Source organism: Pseudorasbora parva, chromosome 1, assembly GCF_024679245.1.
Source record: "Pseudorasbora parva isolate DD20220531a chromosome 1, ASM2467924v1, whole genome shotgun sequence".
NCBI classification, from domain to species: domain Eukaryota; kingdom Metazoa; phylum Chordata; class Actinopteri; order Cypriniformes; family Gobionidae; genus Pseudorasbora; species Pseudorasbora parva.
Genome location: NC_090172.1, coordinates 48,187,494 through 48,211,410, shown reverse-complemented (window position 1 = coordinate 48,211,410; position 23,917 = coordinate 48,187,494). Strand labels below are relative to the sequence as shown.

General features: G+C 36.1%; 2 protein-coding genes across 2 annotated transcripts in view; both read left to right on the top strand.

Moving 5' to 3' along the window:
* Positions 1-14,127, top strand: part of tesk1b (testis associated actin remodelling kinase 1b) — a 35,111-nt gene extending 20,984 nt beyond the window's left edge. The window contains exons 7-11 of the mRNA XM_067443860.1: positions 2,777-2,867; positions 3,055-3,138; positions 4,127-4,213; positions 9,211-9,313; positions 12,754-14,127. Coding sequence (XP_067299961.1) covers positions 2,777-2,867; positions 3,055-3,138; positions 4,127-4,213; positions 9,211-9,313; positions 12,754-13,790 — 1,402 coding nt within the window. The 3' untranslated portion in view covers positions 13,791-14,127. The remainder of the gene's footprint in view (positions 1-2,776; positions 2,868-3,054; positions 3,139-4,126; positions 4,214-9,210; positions 9,314-12,753) is intronic.
* Positions 14,128-15,964: 1,837 nt separating this feature from the next.
* si:dkeyp-75h12.7 (uncharacterized) lies at positions 15,965-23,260 on the top strand. The gene is made up of 5 exons (XM_067443845.1): positions 15,965-16,250; positions 16,741-16,961; positions 17,046-17,205; positions 19,712-19,830; positions 21,306-23,260. Exons 1-5 carry the CDS (start codon positions 16,022-16,024, stop codon positions 21,816-21,818), a joined length of 1,242 nt encoding a protein of 413 aa, XP_067299946.1. The 5' UTR covers positions 15,965-16,021; the 3' UTR covers positions 21,819-23,260.
* Positions 23,261-23,917: the final 657 nt, after the last annotated feature.

Genomic DNA, 23,917 nt, shown 5'->3' with positions numbered 1-23,917 from the left:
ATATAGTAATATAGAATAATATAGATTTTATTATTGTACATTTGTATAATTTTCCACAATATTGCTGTTTTGACAGTAATTTTGAGTAAATAAATGTAGTCTTGGTGAGTAAAAGAGACTTACATTTTTGAACAGTGGTCTACCTACGAAGAGCACTTCAGTATTCAGAAATCTGATTATGACATTAGCCAATATAGGACCATCATATAAGCATATTAATGATATGCATTATTCTTGCAATAAATCGCTCCCCTGATAATGCTTCTAATGTGAGGATAGCTGGTGGCTTTAATTGTGTCGATAAATTTATTCTCCTGGCAACTATGTTCATGATACTGTTGCTAAGTGGCTTTTACTGAGGAAATGGGAAATGAAGAGAGGAGGTAAATTGGCCCTTACCAGCACATCACTTAGATTTGAGGTCTTTATACACAGTACGTGGGGGCTTGCAAAGCATATTTTAAAGTGTATGGGGTGATTTGGCATTTGACAAAATCTGGCATTTTTCCATGTGTAGGTAAGGTTTATGGAATAGTGCTTTTGAATGGTGTTTTTGTTTGTTTGTTTTTCACTCCAGAAATTTTACATGGATATTTTACATTACCTCAAGGGGGCCACCATGTCGAGTTTTATTTACAAAATAAATTAATCCTGACTGACTACTAATAGTGCATTCTGCAATAAAATGAACAACTAAAAAGTATTGCTTTCGTGAAATGACTGTCATGTTGGCCAGCACAATATAAACACAAACTGATAACTCATTGCACCTTTAAGTAAGGGATTACTTTTAATGATATTCCAGTGCTTTTATATATAAATGGAAACTGTTTGTCCAGTGTAGACCGCACTATATGTAACAGTTAATCCGTGTTTCCTGTGGATTAACATTCCTTTTAGTGAGGCACTCACGCTGCAACATATTAAAGTGATCCGCTGCTTGTGTAATCCATTCCTCAGCACAGGGCCTCTGTTTGACTAACTTAAGTTTGTGAGCAGTGGTTTGTACTGTAAGTCCCTGTTCAGATTTCCTTTAATACGCTGTCTCAGCACAAGCATTACCTAATGGGAACCATAGTGTGTGTGATGTAAGTGCCATTAGAGCGGTTTCTGTTCTGCCTTGACCATCTCAGTGTATTTTATAAGAGAATGCCAATGTTCAGAATAGCATACTCTTATTTTACAGTATGTATAGTTTGTGTATTTGTATTGTGCATAGTATGCAATTACACTACCGTCTAAAAGTTTGGTCTGTGTATTTATTATTTATTATAATATTTTATATCTTATGGTCCCCAAGACTGCATTTATGTGTTAAGAATACAGTAAAACCGTAATGTTGTGACATATTATTACAATTGATTCTCAGGTTTCTTTGATTTAATATAATGTTCAGTAACAACATTTATAGAACATTTTATAAATTACTACTTATAATCTTTCATAAAAGATTATACAATAAATTTACTGAAAACCTTGATCAATTTTGTTTACGCTACTGCATTAAGTAATGCATCCCACAATACAATGGGATTGATTTAACCTTCTCATTCCAATATGATAAAAGAACTAGAATAACAGTTTCTTGTTTAGGCTCTTATTTACATAAATGTAATAAAAAAAGTTATACTAACTAAAAATACAAACTACCAAGATGTTAATTATATGCCACCTGCTCAATTAAACACAGCTAGATAAGTTTTCACCACTGTTTGAAATTGTTATTGTATAATAAATTTTGTTTTGCTTACTAATTTTGAACATATATACTAGTGTATACAGTTAGTAGTAAGCTAGTGTTTTATTCTGACATATCCAGAGTGTGTACATGTGATTTCATTGGGGACTTGTTTCCACCCAGAATTCCTGTTTATTTTAATGGTGGTGGTGGTGTGTTTGTGTGTTTGTGTGTTTGTGTGTGTGTGTGTGTGTGTGTGTGTTACAGTTACAGTTGGCATAACCCTATTTTTCTCAATGTTTGTATTTGCTTAAATGTTATGTAATGCATATTTTAGTGTGCTTCCAAATGCTTCATGTTTACTTGTAAAACCACGGATGTTTGTATATCTGAAGAAGTCCGAGCAGATTGCTAAATGAAGGCTTTTTTGGAAAGCTCTCCTAAAAAGGACAAAGTATTTCAGCAGTTTGCTGTGGTAGATTCCCTCTCTGAGTAACCCACATCCCCAAATGGTGTTTACACTGTGGTACATTTATCTCTCTTTCTCTCGCTCGCTCTCTTCCCTTCTCTCTCGCTCTCGCTCTCGCTCTCTCTCTCGCTCTCTCTCTCGCGCTCTCTCTCTATCTCTCTATCTCTCTCTCTCTCTCTCTCTCTCTCTCTCTCTCTCTCTCTCTCTCTCTCTCGCTCTCTCTCTATCTCTCTCTCTCTCTCTCTCTCTCTCTCTCTCTCTCTCTCTCTCTCTCTCTCTCTCTCTCTCTCTCTCTCTCTCTCTCTCTCTCTCTCTCTCTCTCTCTCTCTCTCTCTCTCCACTCTTCCCGTCTCAGTCTATTTATGCCAGTACACAGTCCCAGACCAAAATAAAACTGAGGAAGTGTCTCTCAGCAGTGTATGAGTATGCCATCTATAATTAAGATCTTACAAGACCTTGTTTTGTTTTATTTTTATACATGCATGCACACATAATCATGCTGTTGGTTAATTGACTAGGGATTTATGGGTGTTAAATGTGGAAATGACAAGTAATTATAAAAAGATTAACAGAACTTGTAGGTTCACTTTAAGTAAATAATTTTCCTGTTTTCCCTTTGGCTGTTTAAGTGATGAGGCTGGAAAAGAGAGTTTGGCTGTCGTCGGCTCCCCCTACTGGATGGCTCCAGAGGTGCTCAGAGGAGAACACTACAATGAAAAGGTCAAACACCATATGATTGATTACCAACAGAGTCCTTTAAAATGGCTGTTTAACCCACTGTACTTATGAGATTACTTTTATTTTACAATATCAAATGCAAAAGTTAGTGCCTTTTATCCTCTTTGATTGAGAATATTCTTCATTGCAATAAGGTTTTTACAGATTTAAACACTTTTGTTTAATACAGGTGGATGTATTTGCCTACGGTATCATTCTCTGTGAGATTATTGGCCGGATACAGGCGGATCCTGACTTTCTACCCCGGACAGAGGTGAAAAACTGAACATACAGCATCTTATAAGCTCAGATCAAATGCCAAAAATATCCTAGGTGTATATGATATTCTTCTTTCAGACGAATTAAAGTTCAGTTATGACTAATCCAAGCTTGTTTTGTTGGCCTTTTTTTTTTTTTTTTTGAAGTCCATAATAACCTCCGGGAGGTTAATACATGCCTTTAGAAGTAAATTGATGCGTTTGTGTAAGAAAAATATCCATATTTAAATGGGTGGTACCACAAATTCTTTCAAAGGCTTGATTGTGTTTGTGGGGTGTAACATGTGTTCATGCTTTGTTTAAAAAAAAGTTTCATTATTATTTTTTTTATAATTTCTGTAGTCCTTAGAAATTGATTTCTTTAAAAGCAATATCTCCCTTTGCTTTAAACTTTGAGCGTTGTAACTTTGCAGATGTTGTTTATGCTCAAACAGCAACCTTACACACTAGCTAAAGTTAGAAAAGTGAAATCTTGTTTTACCACCCTTTTAAATCTTCATAAAGTAACATTTCAGCCGATAGCCTTCTGTATTCAGTTTATGGAAAAAGTTTTAAAGTGGGTGAACAAGCACGTTTTATTAAGGCAAGCATGTTTTAAATTGCTATTATTATAGTGCTATTTTATTGGTCTATATCTGTTTGCTTCACCCTTCCACCTAGTCTTCGAATGTCAGGCCAACTCCTGTCACCAGTCTCATGTACTCACTCAATTTATGAATACGGATCATAGTTTACTCCATGTGAGATAACAGCACTGGCAATGAAGTAGTGTATTATGCTGAGCAAATAAGGGTGTCGTGTCTAATCATGCTGATAAGTTTAATAATTTGTTGTATAATAGTTTTTTTTTCATGCTATTACATACAAATCATAAACCAATCATTGTCAGGGTGATGTTCCTTTTCTTCTACCGTACAGCTTGTGCTCCACGCGGTTTGTACCTTTTTTCTTAACACTTAATTAGGTGGTCATTCTATGTTTCAGGACTTTGGTCTGGATGTGGAGGCCTTTCGGCAGATGGTGGAAGACTGTCCACCTCATTTCTTCAACCTCACAGTCATCTGCTGCAGTGTAAGCCCTCACACATAAATATCCATATTCCCCTGCACATCTCACATCGAGCAACAGTCTTCATCTGCCTGTCATTACATAATGCGGATTGAATTTTTCAAAGATAAAATCAACTTTTTTCTGAAGCAATCGCACAATGCCAGGACAAATTGTACTCTAATTCTATTACATGACACAAACCTCCGCGGCCATTGGCTCAACTGTCAACTTGGATCACGTGTCCCTCATAAACCAATCACGTTATAGATTTAACATAATTGAATCGCTCTGAGTTTTACAACCGTCAATCACTGTTTGAGAATGTCATAAACAATAAATGTGTAGTGCTGTAAACGGAATGGTTCGTGTACCTTTCGGATAATTCGTTTTGTTCCTTTTTGTCTTCCAAACAGAAAAACGACGAAAGCATTCATTTATCACATCCTTTAATGACACTTTGTTCTAATTCGCCAAATGGAAAAACAATAAAACCCAAATGGATAAACAGCTTGAATATTCGATCTCAACATGGCCGGAACAAAACACCCCTTTCGGTTGATTGGTCAACCAAAGATCAAGAGTGCCTTCAGTTCTTAGCTCTGTACATTGCTCAACAGAATAGTATCTATCCGATACATTTGTTCAGATTATTAACAGTTTATTGCAACTACATTTAATCTCATTCTCATCAAACAGCCAGACTAATAAATGTCTCGACACAACCCATACCAGGGCAGAGCCTAGACAGAGCTTTCACATTCGCGTGCAGAGAAATACAAATTTATTTTAATAAATATTAATTTACGTGGCATCTGCTCTCACAACTACTCCTAGCTATGTATTTGGCACACCGCTCTTTTATTTAGCTGACCAACTCTAAAAATCTCTGCTGGAGTGACGAGACGCACTGGAAAGCGAGGACGAGAATGTATCGGACATTTCATCTGGGTCTATTGGCTATCTCATCAAACAACAATATTAATAAATGGCACGACACATTTATTATTTCTTCTGCCTATGCTTTTGCGTGCGGTGGAATTTGTTTCTCATAATAAATTGTAATTAATTTACATTGCATTTGCTGTCACATTTGGCACACCGCCTGTTTTATTTAGCTGATCAACTCTTGAAATATGTGTGCCAAAGATGCGCGACTCATTGAACAGAGCAGAGAATGTTGTAGTTAAGTGATCAATACAATGTTTGCAATACACAGTTGTTTTTTTTCATTAACACTGAGTATGTCCCTCAAAACAATGTTTTATTTTTTCTGCCAGCTAAATTTCTAAAGCAAACCCACAGATCATTGTGCGACTCGCAACATAAGGCGCACAGAGTAGCCAAGTTAATTTGTGAATGAAGCCGAGTCTTTGAACAAATCGGTTAAGTGATTCACCAGCCATACAGCCTTTGTATTATTGAATGAATCAGCGTTTCGAGTGAATCGAATGAATAAAATGACTCATTCATTAACACAGTGACTTGCTGCCACCTACTGCCAATATTTAATATTCGTTTCATCTTTTAATTCTTCATATTTCTGTATTCAAAACATTTTGTATAAAACTAATGTCATTGCATTAGGCTATATATTTGCTCTGCTGTGTGAATGTATTTACAGGTTAAACTCTCAGCATTAAATTGTGTAAATACATCTAAAAGCAACTTCAGATGCTGTATTGCCACCGCTGCAGCCTTGAATCCATTCTGCTCTGCGCCTAGGCCAGTCTCTCGCACTGTCCAGTGCGGCACACAGCCTCCGGCTCACAAATTGAGAGTTGGTCAGCTGAATAAGAAGGCTAATAAGTGTGCCAAATAGTTTAGCTAGTTGTGAGAGCAGATGCCACATAAATTATATTTAATACGATAAATTAGTATTTCACTGCACGCGAATGTAGAAGAAAGCTCTGTCTAGGCCAGTGGTTTTCAAACCCTGGGTCGCGACCCTTGGGTGGGTCGCGAGACTTAAAAAACGGGTCGCCAGGACAATTAAGAAAAATGGAGTTAGCTTACATTAAAAATGTAAAAATATTTATTTTTCCATAAAATCATTCTATAGGCCTATATAAAAGAAATAAATACATGAAATATATATTGACTTAAATAATTAACAGATTAACAAAAAAAGCTAGGATTTTAGGTTTTGTAAAAACCTTTGATTTTAGGTTTTGTCCCGCTCCTGTCCGCATACAAGTATAAATAGTTTTTTCCTGCGTGGTTTGGCAGAATACGCGCAAAGTGCGCTCGTTATTCCAAAAAAGCTCTCATCTCAGTTCAACGCGATCTCACAAAGCTCTGTTATCAATAAAAATGACTGCACAATGAATCTTTTTTTTTATAATGTCTAAACTTTCTATAATCAAAGGATTTGTCTGCATACAGAATTCAGCACTGCACAAAAACTCTTGAGCGGTGATGGGATTTTTCTCTTAAATGAATCTGTTTGGCCATTGCGTTCTAGAAATAAACATTTGTTTTATCGGCTTTGTTTAACCAATATATTGGTTCCATTGCACAACACGGCAAAAATGTGTTATACTCTGCCTCCAACTGTAATTTGTTTTTATTTTATTTTATAACATTTTATTTGTTTCTAGATGTTTTCTTTATAGATTCTTTTATTTTGCTGTGGTCATGCAAATAGTTTTATTCTCCCGAAATCCACACACACACACGAGTAGCTACCGCCCGCACTCAGCCATCAAATCTAGTCCCGCGCCGCACTCTATATGCGTTGGGTTCCGCGACTCCCGCGGGAGTGCACTTCTCAAGCACATTTTTGCGCATGTGAAGAGTATTATTTTTTCCCATCAATATTGGGACGCGAGTTAAGTAGCCAAAGCCTATAATAAATAATGCTTTAGCATCTAAATTTATCACCAATATGGAAACATTGGGACTCGAATGAGGGAGTGAGGCTGCGTGAGTCTAACGCTGGTTACTTTCAGTTCCTCATTAAATAATTTCGTTTTGACTTTATATAGTTATAGCCTTCTGTTCTGAATACCGTTACATTTGAAGGATTTGTTGTGGAGTGAGGGGAACTAAAATAACCTATGTTTGTAGTACAATATTTCGCTTTATTTAGCCTACTGGTATTATTATGAATGCAATCAAATGCGACTTATACGTGACTTACCTGTTTTTCTCTCTCTTTCAAAAGTCTTGTTGGTTAACAGTTAACCAGTTAATTAGCGTCCCATAGATATGCCTAGTTATCAAATTAGTGCAGAATCAACTTTGCGTTGCGAACGCATCAAGGATCAAAAGCAGTTGTGTAGAAAAGTGCTGAGTTGAATATTTGTGCCATCTAGTGGTTTAATGGAGAATACAGTCAAATGGCCCATTGTATACAAGTATTGTTATGCTTGGCTTGACTTATTTGAATGTATATGGTTGTAGGCCTATATATGGGTCGCAAAAAAAAAAAAAAAAAAAAAGAGGGTCGCTTTAAAAAAAAGTTTGAAAACCACTGGTCTAGGCTCTGCCCTGGTACTATGGATTGTGTCAATTTATTAGTCTGGTTGTTTGATGAGAACGAGATTAAATGTAGTTGCAATAAACTCTGTAATAATCCATGTATCGAATTCAGATAGATATAGGCTATATATTCTGTTGCGCGGAGCGGAGTTCTGGAGATAAGAATGGCGCGGCTTGATTTTTGTAAACTTCAAATCTTGCTCACTTCAAAATAAATATTTAATTGCAAACACATTGTTGATTATTAGGAAGGCTGTCAGTTATTTAAAGGGGGGGTGAAACACTCAGTTTCAGTCAGTGTCATGTCAATCTTGAGTACCTATAGAGTAGCATTGCATCCTGCATATCTCCGAAAAGTCTTTATTTTTTTATAATGATATAAGAAAGATGCGCTGTTCCGAGTCTTTCCGAAAAAAGCCGAGCGGGTGGGGGCGTATCGTGTGAGCGGAGCTAAATAATGACGTGTGCTCGCTGCTGCTATTGTGTTGAGTCGAGTGCGTCGTAAAGCTGTGTCATCCCTAACAGCGGGAAAAAAACTTTATTCAAAATAAAAATATGGCTTTTAATCAGATACAGCCATGTTTGGGCTATGAGCATAGGCAAAAACACAGACATTTGAAGCAGTCTCACTCACCGCCTGCGGTTCTAACGTTGGGACTGCTCCATCATTCAGCATTAGGCGATCGGGAAAATCCTGTGTCGAGCTGGGCCTTGTTTATGAAACAGTCGGCACCGAAATGCAGTGAACAGATATAAACATTCGCGCAACTCAGTTGCTGATCCGGAAAAGCAAATTACATCCACTGTTGCCTTAACGCGTGGTTTTTGGGGAATCTGTGCAGGACTGTCTTGGTCTGGCAACCAAAAACGCACTTTTTTGGTGACATTGTTATGTGCACATCACCTGTCCAGCATCCTACAAGCCAGCGCTTTGATGGGCGTAGGCTGTTGCTTTCGCTCTCTCCCTCTCTCTCTCTCTCTCTCTCACGCGCTTCCGGTAGAATTGTCCGTAAGGCCCATACAAGGAAATTCCGCCCCCATTAACGTCAAAGGGGACGCATGATCTCAAAAAACTTGCCGAAACGTATGACTAACCGGAAGTAGTATTTTTGACAAAGAAATACTCCCATCAAACGTCCACCTTAACTTTTGAAACTTTGTCTATGTTTAGTATGGGATTCCAAGTCTTTAACAGTGTAAAAAGATCAGTATGAATGAAACAGCATTTCACCCCCCCTTTAAGCAATAAGCATACTGAAGCCTCTCCTCCATTGACATCCATTTAAAAAGACGGGCTATTGTCCCTTTGCCAGTGTACCACTACCGGTACTTTTTTTGCTAGCTTGGAGGCTCATCTTACAAGGCTCTGGTTAAATTCATATGCATAAATGCTGGTTGAAGCCAAGCTACACATGCTTTATTCAAGCCTGATAGTCTGACTTCTCAAAAATGTGACTCATTTTAATCAGCCAAAAGTGTTTACATGACATTTTAAAAATTCAGCATTTTAATTTGTCTGTCTCTTTCTTCTCTCCCAGATGAACCCAGACAGTCGACCCTCATTCACAGAGCTGGTGGCAGAGCTGGAGAAGAGAGTGAGTGATCGAGAGCAGAGTGAATGTATGGAGCCTGATGTACAGGGTAAGTCAGCAAAAAAAAAACACACAGCGGAGAGAATGTGTTGTCAGAAGGCTTCTTTTTTCTTTTCTATTCACATTTGCATAATTACTTCACATGCATAATGCAAATTCATGTTGATAAAATCATATAATATTCATATTTTATTTTTAAAGTTTCTAGGAAACTAGTGTTCTAGTGTCCATTAGTTTTTCAATTTATTCAAATAGTTTTTTAAAAACAAAGGTGAAAATGAATATTCGAAAAAAGAAAAAGAAAAAAAAAAAGCCGCGGTAGTAGAGGCTGGCTGTCTGCTTTGCGAGTGAACGCGCGCATGGGGGTTCAGCGACAGGTCACAGGAGTCGCACTGTGAATGCTGAAAGTTGACGCGTCTTGCAATGAAGAAATTGCAGAGTCCAACTCGACCGCAGCAGAGAAAGCGATTTTAACTCCATAATCTAAAAAGCCATGTCTGGAGGTACATTGGATTTTGGTCGGTAGGAGGTAAAATTGTTTAGCCGTGAGATAAAGTTATATGCAAGCTATGTAAGATACAGTAAGCATACCATCCCTCATTTTATTTAACGTTAAACAGAAACACTAAAGTGTAGGCTACTGTTCTGACTGAAGAGATATTGCATGAATAAAGGATAAATGCACTGCTTTCACTGGTGGGATTATTCACCGTTTCATGTCAAGGAAAAGTTTCCTGTTTACCACAGCAGAGCTCGTTCTGAGAGTTCAATATGCTGTAAAAATTCAATTAATATTAATATTTGTTTCAATCACTGAATGAAGCCTGGTATATTTGGGACAAGAGTCGCGAGTCTTGCGACCTTAAATTGCTTGCACAACTCTTGATCAGCATTCAAAGTTTGTTCATTTAAACTGTATATCAAAATGCGCAACCGGATGTTTGAATAGTTTGAATATTCGTGTTTGTTTTAGATGGAATAAAATTCAAATGTAATTTGAGCAATTTTGACAGCACTGTGTGTGCGCGCAGTTCGCGCTTATATCGTCCGATCTTGCGGGCTATGTGTAATATAAAAATAATAGTCTAATCAATCGCGGGTGGATGAAAAATAAATGAATCATTGTGTTTGTTTGATAAAGACGTTTACGAGCCCTGTGGTCGAGAGAATCATTCCGGTTGCCGCTTCTCCATCAATCTCTCCTCTCTCATCTGAACTGAACTGACAGGGGAGCTTAAGCTCATTAAATATGCAAATCTTCTCCAATCCAATCCAATCCTAGACGTGGGTGTTTACTTCTAAGTCTCTACTTTGGCTCACCACTGGTTTTTTTAAGTTGTTCAACTATCAAAATCCATGTGGCAAAGCTGTGTGACCCACTGGACAGCAAAGAGATGCAGTTACATTGCAGCGAAAAGCATCAGTATCGGTTTGTGTAAATATGCAGCAGTCATACCTTTTATTTTAGATTTTAGCTTTGGACAAGGGATGAATTTGAATTATGATAGATATAATAAGATATAAAGGACATTATTTTGTATTAATGTCATTTTACTATAACAGCACATTTATTGTTTTGGTTATGTTCTATTAGTTTTAGGTTTGTTGTTGTTTGTTTTCATAGAGAATAGCTTATATGGTGTAATTTTATAACTTGTGTTATGTCACTATCCAACAGGCCTATGTTATTTGTTCCTCCAAATTACTGTTGTTCAGTTCAGTGTCTACAGCACACCTAGTTAGGGGTAATGTTAAATATCCATTATAATACAATATATAATACAGGTCCAGGAAGTGCTCACTCGGTTACGAGAAGATATCAAAATCCTGTAATGACACCTTGATCCATAAAGCCATAGAACAGAAGTTTATTTTATATTATAATAATAACAATAATAATAATAATAATAATAGATTTTATTTATAACACACTTCTCAGAGCAACAATAGAAAAGGGAAAAATAACAAGAAATTAATAAAAAGTAAAAAATATATATTAATAACTTTTCTGAATAGAAAAACAGAGCTGATGGTGGAAGTCTCTGTAAGCGCCACAGTACAATGTGTTTTATATTTCTCCCAGCGCTAGAGGCTCTATTGCTACATATTCCCAATTTGGCAGTGTCCTGATGACGTCATCGAGGCATGACACGCACAGCTGAAGACCAGATGGAGGGGATCGCTGCAGGACCATGCAGGAGGCAAACAAAGTTTTCCGAGCACTTCTGTGGACACACCGTATCACATATGTTTCGTCATCTAGGAGTGAAAGCAATTTATTCCCTATTATCAGTTATTAATTTTTTAGGGGCAATTTTTCTGAGCTTTTAGAAATGTGTAGTTATCAGCTTTTATGAAAAATTCTTAAAAGTACTCGACAAATTCTATCAGAATAATAAGACAATAGGTTGATACCTATCAAATCAGTATCAATTAGAAGTTGCATCTGAATTCTGTAGTGATATGTAGACCTATTTGCAAACTGCTCATCAGATTTACACAGTGATTACAATTACTTATTTTGCAAAGGCATTCATTCATTTGATTTCAGCTTTATTCCATGTTCAAAACTCAGCTTGCTATCTAAAATAATGGTTAAAACTGCTGCATATTTACATTTAAACCGATACTGATGCGCTTCGCTGCAATGTAACTGCTTCTCTGTGCTGTCCAGTGGGTCACACAGCTTTGCCACATAGATTTTGATAGTTGAACAACTATAAATAAAACTAGTGGTGAGCCAAAGTAGGCAGATGAGTAATTTATGTGTGTAATATCCGGTTGTTTGATAAAAGAAGGGATTACTGTAATGAACACTTTAAGAATTCATTCTGCATTGGAGCACAGAACCATTGAAGAACCGAAATTGGCACGGTTTGGTCTTTGGTTGACCAATCAGCGGAAAGAGGTGTTTCATGCCCCTGGCCACATGTGTGAATCAAATATTCAAGCCATTTATCCATTTACTATCCCTGAACATAAAAATATAAAATCAAGCCAAATTCTCGTTTTTTTAATCAATTAAGAATAGGAGATACAAATAAATGAGCTGTTTTCTAATTTTTCAACTTTCAATATTAAATTATTAATATTAATATTAAACGCAACATACACGGGTAATAAGTTTAATTCCTTTTCATTTTTTTATTTCATTTTTTTATTTTTTTACAAAAATATGTCTGATTAACTGAAATAGTGAAACTCTTACAATTTAACAACAGTTAATTAATAGTTGTAATTTTTTTTTCATTTGAATGGCTTAATTACGTTTTAATCAAAAGGTCTTTCCAATCAATTTAATTATAATAAAATGAATGATTAAATTGTTGAGGTTTTATTAATTAATTTAATATTATTAATTATTCTATCATTAATTCCATCTGTGTTTTCTGTTTCATGAAAAGCATAGGACCCTAATTTATTAACTAAGTATCGTAAGTGGTAAAAACTGAGCCTTAAGCCTGAGTTTGTTTTTCTCTTCCCTTCCAGACCAGATGTCCACAAACACAACACCCCTGAGTCAAAAGCATTCCCTAGACATTCCTGCTTACCAGCGTCTCTGCCGTAGCAAGTCAGACGTGCTTCTCCCTCCGTCCCCTCCCCTGACTCAGACCACACCGATGCGCGTCAACCCCTTCTCCCAGCGAGAAGACCTCAACGGCGGCCGCATCAAGCTCTTTGACACCCCCAGCAAGTCAGTTATTTCCCTCACCTTTGCTCTTCCTCCTAACCCCAGCAGCCCTGTCTCTGGTGACAAGGGCCCGCCCCATTTTCACAGACGCAGCCAATCATTGCCCTGCACACCAGAAGACATTCAGTCATTATGCGGCACCGGTGACAATGAGAAATGCGAGAATAATAAAAGTGTTATGGACACAGAAGATGCAAATCCAGTCAATGGAAATATGTTGGACAGTCTGTTGACCATGAGCAATGAGAGTATTCCTGACTTGGCTAATATTAGTGAGTTTGTCGACGCTCCCGTTGACAAGGGGAATCTTGAAATGAGAAGTCAAGAAACTGTAGCTGAAGACTCTGGTCTCCAGTTGGATTTAGAGTTGATGTCTCCAAACAAATCTGTGTTAGAAGAGAACATTGAGGAGCTTATGGACTGCACCAGCTCTCCTGATACACTAGATGGCGCTGGCGCTACTTCAACCAAACTCTTCTCCAATGGCTGGAGCTCCCCGGTCTCCAACGGACCACCCTCTTTACCTCCGTTACTAGACACGGATAACAACAACAGCACTATTCCTATAAATCGATCTCTGGGGTGGGGGGCTAACAACTCCAATGGTGCCACTACGCCTCTTGCGCCTCCGGAACAGGATGAGGTCATATCCTGTCCGGGTTGCTGCCTAGCAGGGATGAGTTTCCCCTCCATTTGCGCTCGTGGACCTCGGCAAAACCCCTATAAGAACTTGAATGGCGACGCGGCTGGGAAAAGGCTTCTGTGCAAAGCGTTGCCTCCCTCGCCCACAGAGACGAACATTGCTCTGCCTGGCACACGGACACATAAATTATAACTGCATGTTATATAGGTGAAGCACTATATATTAAAAAAATATATGCTACTGCTTAATGCGCTTGAGCTGAGATCAAGCTCAAAAATGCCTTTCTGGAGGAAAAAAAACTGTATTATTGTTTAGACTCGGTGGATCACTTAGTATTCTGATCTCCTGTTCTAGTCCTTTAAACTTGAACACTCCAAAAGGTTTTAATGCCTTTCTAATGACACCTTGTTAATATGTTTTGTTATTTTTGCTATTATTTGAAAGTTTATGAAGATGCTTTGTGGAGAAAAAAAATTATGTATTATTTTATTAATGACATTAAATGACATGAGCTAACCGGCTGTGTTGTCTTTGGAGGATGTGAGTCACATATTTGTAGTATAGCTACTTTACATGTTGAGCGTCACATGGTAAAATGGCTACAAAGTGTTATGAGTCCGAGTATACAATGCAACCACGACATGCTTACTGAATTTTATGCATAAGGTATGTATATATGTAAAGTTTAAAATACCATGGATTACAGTGTGTGTTAAATATATAATATAGCTACTATATGTAAGTAAAGTTTGATGTAAGTTAGATTAAAAATAATTATACTAATAATAATACTTTAATTTTTAAATAAATGCTTATCTTTTGAACTGTCAATTCATCAAATAATCCACAAAATTATTAAACTGCACAGCAGTTTTTAATATTGATAAAAATACCTTTTTCTTGAGCACTAAAATCAGCATATTAGAATGATTTCTGAAGGATCATGTGACTGAAGACAGGAGTAGCCATTACAGGAATAAATTAAATTGGTAACACTTTAGATTAATGGTCATTATTTAATGTTAATGTGTTAATTAACATGAACTCAACATGAGCGGTTCATTTGTTACTGTATTTGTTCATCTTTGTAAACATTAGTTAATAAAAGTACAGCTGTTCATGGTTTGTTCATGTTAGTTCAAGGTGCATTAACTAATGTTAAGATTTTAAAGATGCGTTAGGAAGTGTTGAATTGAACAAAGAATAAATGAATAAATGAGTTATAAGTGAAGTTCATTATTAGATAATGTTAACTAATGTAGTTAACTAATGACCATTATTCTAAAGTGTTACCATTAAATGTATTTATTATATTAATTTATTTGAATCTAATTTAATGTATATTAACAGAAACTGTTTTAATGTCATTTTTGCTAGCATTTTGCTTTTGTTCTCTTCCTTTGCTTTTGTTTCCTCTGCTAGTGGGTTTAGTCCCTGTGTGGTTTTGTGGCATGAGAGACGCTGTGACATCTGTCCTCTTCTCACTTTATCTGCTCACCCACTGAAAGTAAGAGCTAATGAAACCTCTCCAATCTTTTGTTTAAGGTAAATCTTTTTATGCGAGCATTTGTTTTTGTTTTTTTTAACCTCATTATATAAGTACGTCATTTTTAAAAAATATTACAATGTAATTATGCTGTCAGTCAGCTTTTGTACATATGACATTTGATAAATACAGCTCTCTTTTTTTTTCCTTTTTCTTTCTTAAAATAGCGTACATGTGGGGATGTCTGTCATTGCCCTTAACTTGCTGGAATATTTATTTCTGTTGATGTTTAATGTAGGTAAGTGTATATTTTTTTGCTCTTTTGTATTCTGCGTGCGAGATGTTTTCAGGTCACATCTGTGATATACACAGGTGCAACATGTTCTTGTTTTCATGTGTTTTTTTTTTTAGAGACTGTGCTCTGTGTCTGTGATGTCAGAGTCCGCACAATCGATTTGGGATGCTATCTTGAGTGGAATTGCCCTGATGCCAAGCCTAAGACGACTTACACTGTCCAGACCAGGATACCCCAGCAGTTAGTCTCATCTACACACAAAGAAGAGCTTTAGAAACGCATGAGTAGCTATGAATGACGTGGAAGATGTTGTTTATAGGAGAAATGAGAGTGAGACGCAGAGAGCAGTAGAGCGCTGGGCTCAGAGGTGAAACTTGTGTGGTTTAGCAGAAAGCCACAGTCAAGCACAATCCAATCTTATTGCCCCAAAGCAGACAGGCTATTGTCACCTCTTCAGGCACGCTGTTGGTTTCCTCTGAATGAGAATTGAAAAAGAAAATGACTCATTAGCGATCAAGCTCAGTTTGATCTTTACTCGCTTTTTTTTTTCCTTTTTAAATCATGCCCTGTGGAAGAGTTGCGTTTTTAAGAAAATGGAAGTCAGAAATATAAATTTGTTTTCCACTGGAGATCAATGGCCAGATGATCACCGTAAAGAATTTTTTGGCATCTTCATTAAGTGATCTTGATATTGTGTGTTTGTTTTGCAGTGCATCATGGAAAAATGTTTCACACTGCATCCAGATTTCCCGGCAAAGCTGTGATCTGTCACATGTCTTTCCAAGCTTAAACAACTACAACGACATCAGCCTGACATCAGAAGAGCTTCCCGGGCTGAATAAATCTCTTCCCTGTGACCCTATAAATGATTGTCAGTATTAATCCTCAAACCAAGTATTAAACCTCACCAAAAATTAATTAGGAATATTGTACAAAGCTTGAAAATTTGCATTGAATAAACCATTTACAAAAAAGAGCTACAGAAATGCATTCACTAATAATAGATAATGTGTTGAGAAACATGTTTGATATATAATAGCCATCTGTCCATTATTAATTCATATAATCAGACAAGTATTAATTATAATCAATAATACTCATTAATATGAATATTATTTGTCACAATGGCCTGGTTTCACAGACAGGGTTAAGATTAGGCCAGGATTAAACCTTAGTTCAATTAGGACATTTTAGACGCTTTTATAAATGTCCCTTGGGAAAAAAAAAACATTACTGTGTGCATCTCAAGACAAAACAATAGCACTGACATTTTTGTCTGTGAAACGGGGGAATATGTTACAATTCCTCTAAAAGTGTTGAGAGTGAGATTGCACCTTTAATACGTTCTCTTTTTTTGCCAGCTGCTGCCACATTTAGCCCCCCCAACATAAGCATCTCCATGGACAATGGAAGCCTCTGGGTGACGGTAAATCTTCCTTGTGCTCCATCCATATTCTGTGAAGAGGAAGGAAGTTCTTATGAGGAAGAGGAGGAGATGGCTTGCCCCTGCCCGATAAAGGACTTTAAAAGTGTCTTGGCCACAGTCACTCTATACAACAAACATAACCTCTCAGACAAACAGGTGCACAACTCATCTTTACATCCCTTTAACCCCATTTTACCGTTTGTTTAAATGGAGAGTTCAGCTGTTTTGTTTTTCTTGAAGACACACACTGTTGCAGTGATGGTTGGAAACACACTCAAGGTGGAATTTGGTTTTCCTACACCAGGGCAAGAGTACTGTGCTGTGGCCAACTTCACAGCTGAAGATCTGGCCCCCTCTCCATCGAGCCTCCCGCAGTGTGTTCACGTACCAGCAAAGATTGGTCTGCATCATTTCTGTTTATACTTATTTTGTGGTTTAATGATGCCGTAAGTGCTGGGTAGATTACTTGTAATTTGAATTAGTTACTGATTACAACTTGTATGGCAAACTGTAGTTCGTAACGAAATCCATTACACTTGTAATGTAATCTGTCTTATTTTTAAGATTACTTTTGACCTAACTTATCACATTGATTTAAATAGGATAATCTTATGCTATATTGCTATAAAAATACAAAGAGAAAGAAAATATATTATATTCTTTGTTATTAACAACATGAAATGTATTAAATATTACATTACGTCTTGGTTTCCCAGACTGGAGTTCATGATGGAACTGCAGGGAGTTTAATAAAAAGCTAATAAATAAATCCTAAACATTTAAATAAATTAAATGAAATAAAAAAATGATCAAAATAAAACACTAAAAAAAGATGTATTTGTTTACCTCCCTGTCATGTGACCATTAACCAACATTAGAAAACTATGAACATACTTTGATTTTTAATTATTATTATTGACTTAATTTTATTATTGACCTAACTTATGAACTTAAAGTCTCAGGAGGTACTTCAAGTAAATATATTAGGTCAAAGAGATTTAGCTGACAAAAAAAGTTGGGGAATATGAATTTCAAATATGAAATTATGTGAATTTGTATATTGGAATGTGTTTGAAAGACCAAAGCCTTCCAAAGACAGTAATACATGGTTAAATGACTCCCTGAGTAATAATTCAAATAATGTATTTGTCAGGAGCTTAGTTATGCAATGTTGAGAAAACACTTGTTAAAGGTGAAGTGATTTCTGTAAATCGAGTGATCAAATGCTGTGGCTCTACGTTTTCAGTTAATGGCTTATGACTAGTTGCTCATGACTATGGAGGACCAAATTACTCAAAATGAAATAATTAAATAAATACTGAAATCAATAAAACAACAATTAAATGTAGCCGTTTATTATGAAATAATAAAATAATTAAACAATTAATTAATTTAATAATTAGTTTAATTTAATATTAAATAAGTAATAATAAATAAATAAATGTATCTATTTATTTTGTAAAATTACATGAAATTGTTTAATATAATTCACAACCTCTTCTATACACACTATTGCTATGTTTAAAAATAATTAATTTCATTGTTTTAACCTTCTTTTTCAAAAAGACGTTTTTCATAATACTATGGTGCATGTATGAATGACGCCTATTTGATGAATTATGCATTTCCAAAGCACCATTTTCCCAAAGATTTTTTTCATAATAATAAAGGACATTTCACAAATGCCAACCAACCGGCAGTGGACGGAGCTTATCTCTGATTGGTTTGAAGTTGAAGAGTCGACAGACAAGACAGATCAGTCTGTGTGTGGTGTGTTGACTTCTCATTTCTTATTTGTGACTAAAAATGTATTTTGACTCTATTGAATTTTCTAAAAACCTGAAAACATAAGAACTGCGGCTGTGTTTAGGCTGTGTTTTTATCTTGATCAATTCCTACCGCCATATTCATTTTCAATCAATTCCTGAATTTTTCCCTTTGCCCCCTGCCAGACCCAGACAGAAAAAAGTAATCTATCTGAAAGGCTTGAACAATCAGAGCCAAGCTCCGCCCACTGCCTGTTGATTGGCATTAGTAAAATGTCCTTTATTATTATGACAAAAAAATCTTTGAGAAAATCGTGCTCTGGAAATGCATAATTCGTCAAATATGCGTTATTCGTAAATGCAGCATACTATTATGAAAAACGTCTTTTTAAAAAAGCACATTAAATAATGAAAAAATAGATTTTTAAACATAGCAATAGTGTGTGTGGAAGAGGTAATTGTGAAATATATTAAACAATTTCATGTAATTTTACAAAATAAACAGATTTATTTATTTATTTATTTTAATTTAATAAATTATTTAATAAATTATTAAATTAATAAATTAATTATTGAATTATTTCAGAATAAACTGTTACATTTTATTGTTGTTTAATTGAATTCATTATTTATTTATTTCATTTTGAGTAATTTGGTCCGCCATACATGACTAGTCTGTGTGTTCAGTTCCACAAACCTGGAAATAATAAATGTAAATTAGTAGAAATAGTAGGGAGAATCAATGAATTATAAATTATAATTAACTGCTATTGTGAGAATAACAACTAGTGGTCATTTAATAAAAAGTAACTACCGGTAGTCTGATTATGAGTATTTTAAAATTACTTTTTTTTTTAATCTGCTGTAATCAGTTACTACTCAGCACTGGATGCAGTTCACATTTATTTCTTTGCATATGTTTGTTCAGCGTTTGTCGGCATTAATGTGTGCGTGCGTTAGTTTAAAAAAAAAGTAAAAATGCAGAATGTTTCCTGTGATGGGTAGGTTTAGGGGCAGGGGCAGTGTAGAGGGATAGAATGTACAGTTTGTACAGTATGAAAACCATTACGCCTATGAAGAGTCCCCACAAAGATAGTGAACCAGACGTGTGTGTGTGTGTGTGTGTGTGTGTTTCTTCAGAAAGCTTCATGAGCCTCATCGTCATGATTGCGTGTGCTGTTCTCATTGCTCTTGGCCTAGTGATATTTCTGCTCTGGAGGCACTGTGCATCTTCTGAACGTCCCTTGCCCAGATCTTTGGTACTGGATTTTATATTTTAACAGTATTTTGAACATGATTGCAAGTTTGCTATTCATTTTATAAGCTAAAGGCAAACTATGTAAAAAAAAAAAAACTGCATTCATTTTGCGTAAGAACATTGTTTTGGTTGTGCTTCGGCTCTGTGTGATCTGAATATGACCCTTAACAACAGATAATTCTTTAAAATTAGCTCTGCTAGAGAGCTACAAATGGCAATTTATCTGACAATATCTTAGCTTTTTGAGTAATAAAAACAGTCTTTGGGTCGTTTTTATCACATTTCAAATCACTCAATTCTTGTCATCTCCAAAAAACCAAGCCATTGTTGATTTTGGTTTTATTACAAGATTAAAATGAATTGCTGAAGTAACTATTGTTTTTACTGAAAACAATACAGTTCTTAACTTCAGGAATCACAAAATCAATTGTAATTTAATAAATCATTTAATAAATTATTATTTTAAAGCTGCTGTCCGTAACTTGTTCAAGATTTACCAAAATTATATAATGAGAATGTACAATCATTATGGTACACTTAAAATAAGTATTTATATTGGGACTATTTCAGGCCAGACTGGTAGGTACCGCTGCGGAAGAGCACAGTCCCTGCGTGATCCGCCATAGACATAAACAGAGAGAAGTAGCTCCGACTGCAATGTTCTTCCGCAAGACGCATGCAGTTCTGTTTATTAACCACTAGAGTGCAAAACATTACGGACTGCAGCTTTAATAAAGCACTACTCCCAGTTTCAGTTAAGTTTGAAAACAAGCGGCTTTGTTTTAATTACAGCTGAAATACTGAAAATAACATAGATGAAAATGTCACGTTTACAGATAATCCTTCATCAGCTGTATCATAAGTGTTTAGTAATTTTGTGTAATTTAATGCTAGCATAATAAAACACAAGTATTGTGTTATAAAAATACATTGTTTTTTTATTTTTTGCAGATTTACAATGTTATGTAGTGCAGAAATGTCAGTCTGTAATAAGGGTCCATATCAGCACTCTTGGAACCCCAGCCATCCAATCAAATTAAACTTTGATATCATTTACTTTTGTATGATGTACAGTAAAATAACACTTGACTAGCTGTTTGTTCCAAAGCATTTTAGTCATTCTAGATACAAATAAAACCAGTTACTCAAAGGAGCTCAACCTTTACTCTCATAAAAAAAGGTACAGAGCTGTCACTGGTGCAGTACCAATGGTACATAACCTAAAAGGTACTATGTAAAAAAGGTACAAAGATGTACTTTTTCACTTTTGTACTTTAGGGAACTCCCCCAGTGAAAGCTCTGTAGCTTCTTTTCTCCAGAGTGTTCTCATGCAGAATTATTACGTTGTATTAATTATTAATTGTTTAATCTGTCACAAACCAGCATTATATGCATTTATTAACCAAGTGTAATATTTTGAATGGTCATCTCTCAGGTGGTTTAAAATTAAAGTTCAAACCATTATTGTGTTTCCAGGCTTTACTTCAAGACCTGGAACTTCAGAACGAGACTTTCATTGACTCCTGTAAGGCTGCACCACACAACGAGAGCTCTGAGGATGTCCACATTTCTGTTGTATCCATCTGTGACTTCACACTCACGGACAACCAGTCTTCTTACCACAACTCTCAAAGCCTGGGCAATGGGTATTACACAAGCCCCATCCTGCACAATCCAAACTACATTGAGGATTTTGTGGAGTCTGGAGAGTTGGACATAGAAGTCCAAAACGACGAGTTCCATCTGTTTCCATCACATCCGGTTCTAGAAGCACAAGTGGGATGCCCGTATCAAAATCAGCGTGAGGAGACTGCGAACATTCCTCTGAGCTCGGTGCAAGTGAAATGCACTCAACAGGACGAGATGTCAAGTGAAGACCTAGAGCGGTATGGAGATGTTGAACTGTTTATAACTGAATATGAGACCGATGAAAAGGATTCAGAGCAAATTCAAACTACAGGTTGTTCCCAAAAGACTGAATACATTTAGTTTGAATACAGCTATTTTAATCCGACTATTAACTATGGATTTGCTCTGTGTCTGATTTTGATACGGGTATGCTCTTTTAGTGCTATTAGTCCAGAGAAATGTCATCTTGAGCTTCAGCCTCTTCGCCCACTATTCCTGCAACGAAACAGAAGTATCACTGTATCTTTTCTTCTGTATTGTGATGAAAATCTCACTGTAACAATTTATTGAAAAGGAAAACATGTAGGGCAGGGGCATTCTATGCATTGGTTGCTGATTGGATTTTGGCATGTGGACATTGCACTCAAAATGGATACCGATAAACATGAACTTGCAGGGTCGACGATTAAACGGACTAAATAACGTCACCAGAGAAGGGTGCCAATTTAGCTTGACCACCCAGTTGACTTTTTTTGTGAGAACAATAAAAGAAATATACATGGATGAATCATCCACAATAAGATCTGTAACATGCATTTATATAGTTAGAATAAACAGTTTGACTTTTTAGTCTAGATGGCTTCTAATGGTCAGGTCAAATGGAGTTAAGCATGTACTCTCTTTACTGTAGGGTGAAATGTGTCACTTCTTGCACTTTTCTCATGGTCAAACGTCGCTGACCTGAATCTAGCAGTCATCATCATTGCCAACACACAATCCAGTGACTCACTCAAATCAACAGAGCACAATAAATCCTTATTCTGTCCGGGTAATGTAAGGTATGGTTTCTGTATGGCTCGATTCATTGTTTTTTTGCTCCGTATTTTCGACTTCTGACTCAGAGTTGCCCCATTTTGACTCTCATTTTCTGCGGACCGTGTCTTACAGCTAACCACGCTAAGGTGCACAATTTCTGCTGATGTTGATGGTTCTTTGGAACATTTATGGAAGCGCTCCCAGGATTTGAGTGTGACTCTAGGTTCTGGAAAATTGTAGTATAGTGTATAGTGTTGTGTTGTATAGAATTACGCATGTTTTTTATTTTCTCATTTTTGAGAAGGCGTACAGGTATGTGGCATCTACATGTAAAGTTCTGTGAGGCGTAATTGGTTCAAATTAATTTTGGTACTGTAACGGTGAAGGTTAATTAGTTAAAAAAACGATATTTAAAAAGAGTTATTTGACTTGTCTTTTCCTATAGCCATAATCATTAGTGGCATATATACCGCCTCCAAACTGATTTCTAAAAGCACATATATTTACTGCCATTTCACTCAACAGATGACTCGAGTTTTAAATGTCAAGTTTCTTGTTGACCGAACACAGCAGAGTGGAAAAAACTCTGCATGGCTTAGGTTCAGCTTTAAAGAACCACAGCCCACAAGCCTGAAAAACAACATGCATACAATACATGAACATACATCTTAGCCTAACAGACATTTCAAGAAATGCACAATAAACCTGCACTGCCTTTCTAACCAAATATCATCACTTTATAGTAATGTTTTGGTTTGTGTATGCATTGTCTTTCTTCATTGGTGTATTCTTCATTAATAAACATAAAATGAATTGAAGAATGATTAATTTTGCTCAGTCAGTACACAAACTGGGTGTACGTTTTAATCCAAAAAACCTATGAAGTCCAAAAAAAAAAAAAAAAAAAAATATATATATATATATATATAGTTTTGAACTTTATAGCTCCATATCTTTCTAAGCCATTGGCCAATTTCTATACATAGGCTGTGCAATAAAGTAGCATGAGAATACTTATTGGAAGGTGTGATTCATTATCTGACTCGCACAGCAGGGAACACTCACAGATCGTCATCCAGAGAAACCTTTAAAACCACCATATTCATCAGAACCACTCATTGTTATAGAAGGACACCTCCGAACAGATCCTAATGTGGGGTTCATATACATGTTTAACGGATGATGCATTTTTTTTTTTTTTTTTTTTATTCTAATGTGCTACTACAGTCGCTTGGTACATTTCTCAGATCAGAATTGAAATTCTCAAACTCCCTGTTCAATCGTCACAATTGTGTCACTTGTGCGCATTAAAAAAAAAAGCAGTTTTTCCATTTCTTTGAACGAGTTGCAAATGATTATGTACAATTATCTGCTGTTTCCGCCATTATCAATTGCTTATGTCATGTTGATCAAAATGTATTATA

Excerpts from the sequence above, each read along its gene's own strand:
- si:dkeyp-75h12.7 (XM_067443845.1), top strand. The coding sequence starts at position 16,022 with ATGATCACCGTAAAGAATTTTTTGGCATCTTCATTAAGTGATCTTGAT. Across the intron at positions 16,251-16,740 it reads CTGTGACCCTATAAATGATT|CTGCTGCCACATTTAGCCCC; the intron begins GTCAGTATTAAT and ends TTTTTTTGCCAG. Across the intron at positions 19,831-21,305 it reads GTCCCTTGCCCAGATCTTTG|GCTTTACTTCAAGACCTGGA; the intron begins GTACTGGATTTT and ends TTGTGTTTCCAG.